The following is a 7,872-nucleotide window of genomic DNA, read 5'->3' on the forward strand; positions in this document are numbered from 1 at the left end:
TGCTCAGCATCTTAGCTGTAGAGGGCAGTGTCACTGGCCCTCATATGTGGGATCTGAACCGGGGCCCTCTGGCGTCCCAAGCCAGCTCTTAACCAGCGTGCCACTCGGCCGGCCCACGGTGTGTGCATTTTGCCGTCCCTACAGCTTATTTAGATTGGAGAAAAGCACAGCCTGCTTTTGCTTACTCCAAGACAAAGTCATTTCTTCGATTTAATTCAAAAATTTATGAACATCAACAAAATATCGATTGTGCTTTGTTTTTCTTGAGGTATTCTCATTTGAGGCACTGGCAGATATTTTGCTAATAAATTTCCCTGTTGCCTAGGAGGTAAGCAGATGGACCAGGGTGTTTTCCTCCCAGTCCCTGAGAGGAGCATGCCTCTGCCAAGCTCATGGCGCCTTCTCTGTAGTAGACTGTTGATTGCCGGAGTTCAAGTTGTTGAACTGCATAGACTCACATTTAATTGAATAGGTTATATGACATGTTCTAAACCAGTCATAAGACCCATGACCTTCACGAGCACCCTGGCTAGGAAGGATTATACTGTTTATATATGCATTCCATAAAGAAATACAATGTTACTGTGTTTATTAGGTAAATAACAGGTGTCTAGTGTTTGACTGTGTTTCTGATGTATCTCGTAATATTTGTATGTGAAGGGATTTCTATGCCAAAAGGGAAAAACCCTGCCTAAATTCCAGCTTGCATACAACCTTCAAACCCCATGCCCAGGAATAGAATTAGCACTATTTACTTCTTTCTGCAAAGACTTAAAAATGAGGCACTAGGTCACACACTGCCTTTCATAGCAGAACCTTCCATGGCAGAACACATTTGCACAAGACTTTTGAGCCATCGCAATGCAGAGTTTCTAAAGAGAAGTCAGAAATGTTATTTCAACATTTCTTTGTTTCGCCTTCTGCTGGGCCATCTTCCCTCTCCCTGCATTTTTCTTTAGCTTGGGGCTTCTGTGTGTGGTCTTGTCTCCCCTGCCCCCTCCCCTCAAGAGGCTTACTTAAAGCAAATTCCCACCACACCCCGCCCCTAGGGGAAATGAACAGATAGTTCCCCTAGTTTGTAGCTGGGGACACGTCCCAGACACAGGGGCAGCCCTTCGTGAACCAAGGTGCTGCTTCTCAGCAGGGGCGCGCGTCTAAGAGCCAGGCCTCTGAAGGAAAGCAGGCGTCCTGGAACCCTTAAGTTGGGTGGGGCGAGCCCAAGCCAGAGAGCAAAAAGGGAAACCTCAGGACTTTCTTGGGAGATGCCCGAGAAGGTGGGGAGGGCCTAATTACTAATTACTTATTTGTGAAGTGTGTTGCCCCATTCCTTAGGGAGAGGCACTTTCAGGGCTGTTTTTCTCCTTTGCAAACCAAAGAAGCAGCTAATTTTAGAACCTGCTTCCAAGCAGTGTATCTGTGGACTCTGGTTTGCATGTGTGTTGGGTGGGGAGCTGGGGATCAAGGCAAATGTAAATGATTTATTTCTTTTTCTCAAAATATTGGTTCTTTGTTTGACTCCTAAGCTGCCATGCTGTGAAACAGCATGGGAGAGGGAGCTTGGGGGTGTGAGGCTATGCTCCGGAATGGCCACATACACAACGACCACACAGCCCTGATGAGTCAGTCAGCCTGTAACTCGGGAGAACCCCTCCCTAGCCTACTTCCATATTTGGCAAGCGGTCCAGACCTCCTTGGGGAGGGAGGGGGGGCTGGCAACCCTGAGCTGACCTGGGCAGTACCTATGGGGCAGGGCACTGACCAGCCTGACCCGCTTACCCTGTGGACCCCTCCTCACAGCTGTGACAGTGGCTGCCCAGCCAGACTCTGTCATTCACTGAAATCAGTGGCTCTCAACTGCGGCCCCCCCCCAGGAGACAGTTGGCCATGCCTGGTGACAATTCTGGTTGTCATAACTGAGGGGTGGAGTGGTAGTTGCTACTGGCATCTAGTGGGTGGAGGCCATGGGTGCTGCTAAACAGCCCAAATGTGCATGCTAAACATGCACAGGACAGTCACCACCACAAGGAATTATTGATCTAAAATGTCCGTAGTGCCACTGTAGAAAACTCTGAAAATAAATAGACAATAAAGTCCCTGATAGAATCTGGACCTGCCTTCTCATTTAGGTTTTATCCTTACTGTTTGCTCCACTTACCCTGTGCTAGAACCAGATGGAACCGCTCCCTCCACAGTCCACTTCCTCCATAGTGGAGCTTTCCTGACACCCTCCTCCTCACCCCGTCCCCAGTTTTAGAATCGCCCCCGGTCTTCCTTTGCACCGTTATCTGTATTTCTGATGTGTTTGAGTTGTTTATTATTGCAGGGTATGGCACTCAACAGGAGACATCACAAGGGTGGGACCTGCAGCCATTCCCTCTGCTGTAGGGTAGAGGTTCCCAGCCCTGAGAAATACTTGGAGCTGTCAGAAAACACAAGCCACGGGCCAGTGCAATTTGGGTTTGCTGCTCAGGGGCACCTAGACAGTTTTCCATCAAGTGTCCGGGAATTCATAGACACCCAAATCCTCCCTCCAATCCCTGGATGAGAACCCTTAATGTAAATAACAAGAATACTCGTGGTGCCCTGGAATGTCATTCCAGAACAATGCTGAGACTGTTGCAGATGTGTCTGCGTGCGTGTGAGTGCACGCATGTTTAAAGTTTAGGTCTTTTCTTTTTAGAGATCATCTCTAATCCAGTCGTCATAAAAGTGGCACCAGTGGTCATGAAGACACGCCCTCACCCATGTCGGAAAAGAGAAGGAATAGATTGGCAGTAAAGTTCAGCTTGTTTAGAAAAAGCAGAGTAAGCACCTAACACTTTAAAAATATTTGTTTAAGGTATTGGAGGCTGGAGCAAGATCTTTTTTCCTAAGATCATTGTCCACACAATGCTAAGTAATGGCTTTTCTATTTGCGTAATTTAGGGAGCCTCCCTGCTCTCTATATTTAGGTTGAAGGAAGAGTGTGACTTGTGAAGCAAACCAAATAATTCAGAATATACATATTTCGACTTGAGTTACACAAGAAATTCTAAAATGACTTCTAGATGATAAATATGTGTTATATATTTGAGTTGGTAAACGAGCAGTGGTTTGGGGCTTTGGATTGTGGAAGAGAGGCAGGTGGTACTTTCCTGTACACGCTTTGCCAAAGTTCATCTCATTCCTGGAATTATTCCTGGGCAGCTATGGTAAACAGCCCATTCTGAAACGTCTTCAGATCCAAATATTAAGAGCTTGTTTTAGCCAGGGAATCTGCCAGGCTCTGGGTTAATTCTTGCTATTTTTATTATGTGTATGTGTGTTTTAAACTCTGGGCAGAAATGCCTCACCTCACCCATCACTCACAGAACATAGGAAGGCTCTCTATTCCTAGCTGCACCCCAGATTTAAAACACAGTTAATAGAAATTTGTTTATTAGGGCCTTATACGTGTTAGGAACACCCAAGTATTAATATATATATGGATAAACTTGTTTCTCCTTCTGATTGAATTTTTTGCGGTCATGCTTTTAGAATTAGTCCATGGTTTAAAACAAAAATGAGTAAGCAATTCCTATAGCAAAGTAAATAACAGTAAAATATTTCTGCCCGTTTCTGTTGAAGATTATTATACTCCACTCTAGGTATGGGAAAGGAACAAGTTGCATTTCTTTCTTTAAGCCACTCTCTTCTTCCTTAATGGGGGCGATGTGTCTTCTTTGCTTCCGTGCCCTCAGTGACTACAGCTGCAGGTCTGGTATGGAGAAGCTCAGTTCCTGCTTTTTGCTAATGATAAGTTCAGCTGTCAAAATTACAATTTACCTACTTAAAAGTTTATAAGGGGGTTATTGCCTAAGGCAGGGTAGGGAAAAGCAAGAACAGCTGTGGTCTTCTGTTTTGTTTTGTTTTAGCGGTTGGACACAGCATCTGAGAAAAATGGCCTGGCCCTGCCCTCATTTGGTGTCTTCATGTCTCCAAAGGGGCTGGGGCGTCCCAGTAGGGTAAGCCAGACAGTTTATCCGCTACTGTGTGCTCAAGCGGAATGAGGCTGGCTTCTAGCTTCACCCGAAAGGTGATTCAGGTATCCTTCTCCTTTCCAACAGCATAGTACTCTGGACGAGTGTCTACCCGTGTGCTGTCTCTCCGTCTGTTAGTTAGGAATGAATACGTGTCATTGTTGTGAATGTTGGGAGTGGTCTTTTTTGGTGTGGTCTTTTCTCGTGATAGGTATGATTTATCCATCAGGAATGTCCTCCTGAGTGAGGGAGAAAAGCGGTTTTGTTTCTACCTTATTAGAGGCAGTGTTTTAGGGGCAGACGGACCACGTCAGAAAACTCGTCTAGGATGAATACCCACTCCAGGGACCACTTTAGTTCCCCCTCCTCCTGGGCCTGTCATGAGGACCTGACATACCTACCTGGTCATGAAGAGATTTGCAGCTGGGCCTGAGGAAGTGGTCTGGGAAAAGTCCAGCAGGCTTGGAGAGGAGGGTGAGGTCCTTGTCATTTTAACCTCCATTGGCTGGAACCAAACTGACCAGCAGTCGCCCAAGTTAGTTAAGTAGCTCTTAGATGTGATTTCCTTTGAGCCAAGGAGTATGTTCAGAGCTTCTCTGGGGAAGATTTCAAAGGTGGAGAAGGTGAAGTAACATTTCTATCATGTGAGGGGTCCCCGGCCCTCCTCTGCCCTGGGCTGGTTACCCCAGCAGGCAAGAACAGGGAGCCAACGGGCAGCCTCCCCCATAGCCTGCTTGCCAGTCACCAATTTGATCCAGGAAGAAGTAGAGGGGACAAAAAAAAGAGGAATTATACTATTTTCAAAACTGTCTTTAGGTGAAAACTAGTCTGGAGAAAATCTATTTTCTTATCCAACTCTACCCCTAAGCAATTTTAAATTCTTTAAGAACAAAAATTCTTTAAATTCACTGAACATGAGGAGGAAAGGCCAGGTTTCACAGGACTGGCTCACCACTTTTGTTTGAGATGTTCATAATAAGAGCACTTTCGTTCTCAAGTTTTTGATGATGGAATGGGGAGGAGCATGTTCCTGGTGCAGGATACGCTCCTGATTTTACGCATGGCAATACTGATGGCAGACAGGAGCTGTGACTCTTAGTCTCGGAGTTTAATTCATCTCGAGCAAAAATGGTTGACCTAAGAATACTGTATTTCCCCTAAAATAAGACCTAACTGGAAAATAAGCCCTAGCATGATTTCTCAGGATGCTTGTAATATAAGCCCTACCCCAAACATAAGCCCCAGTTAAGATCGTCGGCCAGACATGACTGTTTGAATAAGTGTAGATTTTTGTACATGAATAAATGTAGATTGTTGGAGCAAAAATTAATATAAGACCCGGTCTTATTTTCGGGGAAACATGGTACAGTTTAAGCCCTGGAAACCTGAGTAGGTCGGCACTCTTAGAGGTTTACAGCACTAGAAGTTTTGAGAAGCCCTGATGGCTCACATGGTTGTTTCCGTCCTTGCAGTATGCCACCACGGGCTGTTCGCTGACCTTGCACCACACGGAGAAGCCAGAACACGAAGACATCTGTGAATACCGTCCCTACTCCTGCCCGTGTCCTGGTGCCTCCTGCAAGTGGCAGGGGTCCCTGGAAGCTGTGATGTCCCATCTCATGCACGCCCACAAGAGCATCACCACCCTTCAGGGAGAAGACATCGTCTTTCTAGCTACAGACATTAACCTGCCAGGGGCCGTGGACTGGGTCATGATGCAGTCGTGTTTCGGCCACCACTTCATGCTGGTGCTGGAGAAACAGGAGAAGTACGAAGGCCACCAACAGTTCTTCGCCATCGTTCTGCTCATCGGCACCCGCAAGCAGGCTGAGAACTTTGCCTACAGACTGGAGCTGAACGGGAACCGGCGGAGACTAACGTGGGAGGCCACGCCCCGGTCCATCCACGACGGAGTGGCCGCCGCCATCATGAACAGTGACTGCCTGGTGTTTGACACAGCCATAGCACATCTTTTTGCGGATAATGGTAACCTTGGAATCAATGTGACTATTTCAACATGTTGTCCATGATGCACCGCAGTTAGCTGGGCCTAGTGCTTTATGGTTAATAAAGGTTTTTATAGACGTTTTATTCACTATGTCTTCACATGTTAAAGTTCCCCAGTTACCCTGTGTTCTGTCTGAACAGCAGCTTCCCATCTGGCATCGGCCCAACAGAGTTCGTTAAACTGGAATGAATGGGGTTGGCCTGTTGGTTGTTCGGAGGCTGTTCTGTGAGCTAAAATCTACATGATTATTAAATTTTACTTCCTGAACAGCACTTGGCAGGTTGCTCAGGGCTCCTGTAGACCAGTGTGTTAGGAATCGGAGACTCCTTTCTGCCCCCCGCCCCCCATATTGGTCCCAAATTGAGAAAAGCACAGTGACTGTCAGCAGACTAACTTTACTTTCAACTTGGGTTTAGGGGGTAGGAATTGTTTTAATGCGTTTCAAACAGTGTTTCTCAAATTGGAAGACTAACCAATATGCATAGAATCACCTGGAGTATCCATCTTATACATGTAGATTTGGAGAGCCTGTGAATTTAACAATCACATCAGGTGATTCTTTTCAACAGTAAAGTTTGAGAATTACTGGGTTAAATTGTGGGAAAGGGTCCAGATGTTAAAGGTGCTTTAAGATTGCCCTCCACTGATACTCTTTTATCTTTCTACTATTTCATCCCCCAACAGCCCTCCACCCCCAAATTAAAACCAGAACTACAGCTCCCCAGGAGCACGCCCCTAAGATTTCGTCACTCTCTTGTATTTGGGGTGGATTGCCTAGGAGAGTGAGTTGTATTGCCATTGATAGTTCTCACATAATTAGTTTTTGCTCATCACTAATACAGATGACCTGTTTACACATGGCTTCCTCGGAAGCCCTCCTTGACTGTAGATGATGGGAAAGACTAGATCAGTGGAGTTGGAAAAGCTTTATAACTAGTGTCATATGCTTGCTATTTAAAAGTATGTGTTGTTTTGTTTTGTTTTTTTCCACATTCACTTTAGTTTTTTAATAAATATTTTCCAAGAATGAATGTTGTGCTTCATTTTCTGAGTTGAATAGTGGGTATTTATTGGGTAACTACCATGTGCACCTGCAGTGAAGCTTCACTACTACCTTGGGTTTGGGGCTCTCACTATTTCCACTAGGAGGAAACAGTCATTTGTCCAAGGTCATAGCATGGGTCAATGGCAGCATTACTTCCCTGAACCATGGACTGTCGTTGGTGTTACAGGGCTCCTCCTTAGAGCTATTCTTCCTGTCTGACAGTGCCAGCGCTTATGGAAGAAGAGTATTTCTCATGCTCTACAGAATCAGAAGAGGTGTAGCTACAGCTGATGTCCAGGGTACTGGGTTTGAGCCAGGGTGACCCACTCCCTCAGTCCCAACCCTAAACTTTCAAAAGGATTCAAAGTATTAGCCCCGAATGGTCAACGAGGATTGAAGACAGCTCACCTTAGAGGTCCAGTGGCATTAGAGTACTACCAAGTGGGAGTGATAGCTTTAGAGTTGTTTTTGGCTTTTTAAGGTGAGATGCAGGATTGAGTTTTTAGCCAGGATAGAGTTCTGGCAGTTAAGAAATTGCTAAAGTAACTTATCTCCTAGGATAGTCCTCAAATAAAAGTGCCCTGAGCAAAAGAAGGTGCTTAGAACATGTTTGGTAAATGAATGATGACAGCTCTTGTCATCAAGTCAGTCATATTTCAAGCCAGTAGCTAGAACAGGGGTCGGCAAACTGCGGCTCGCGAGCCACATGCAGCTCTTTGGGTACATTCCGTCTCAAAAGTTTGCTGACCCCTGGAAGAGCCAATCCTGTACCTCACAACAATTTAAAAATTATTCAAGAGCCATAAATATATTTTTACGTA

The 7,872-nt window shown here is 45.6% G+C and overlaps 1 protein-coding gene across 1 annotated transcript in view; it reads left to right on the top strand.

Moving 5' to 3' along the window:
* SIAH2 (siah E3 ubiquitin protein ligase 2) overlaps positions 1-7,038 on the top strand; it is an 18,678-nt gene extending 11,640 nt beyond the window's left edge. Inside the window, exon 2 of the mRNA XM_019661332.1 lies at positions 5,471-7,038. Within this exon, the coding sequence (XP_019516877.1) occupies positions 5,471-6,028 (558 nt within the window). The 3' untranslated portion in view covers positions 6,029-7,038. The remainder of the gene's footprint in view (positions 1-5,470) is intronic.
* Positions 7,039-7,872: the final 834 nt, after the last annotated feature.

The sequence above is a fragment of the Hipposideros armiger genome, unplaced genomic scaffold (assembly GCF_001890085.2).
Source record: "Hipposideros armiger isolate ML-2016 unplaced genomic scaffold, ASM189008v1 scaffold_344, whole genome shotgun sequence".
Classification (NCBI taxonomy): domain Eukaryota; kingdom Metazoa; phylum Chordata; class Mammalia; order Chiroptera; family Hipposideridae; genus Hipposideros; species Hipposideros armiger.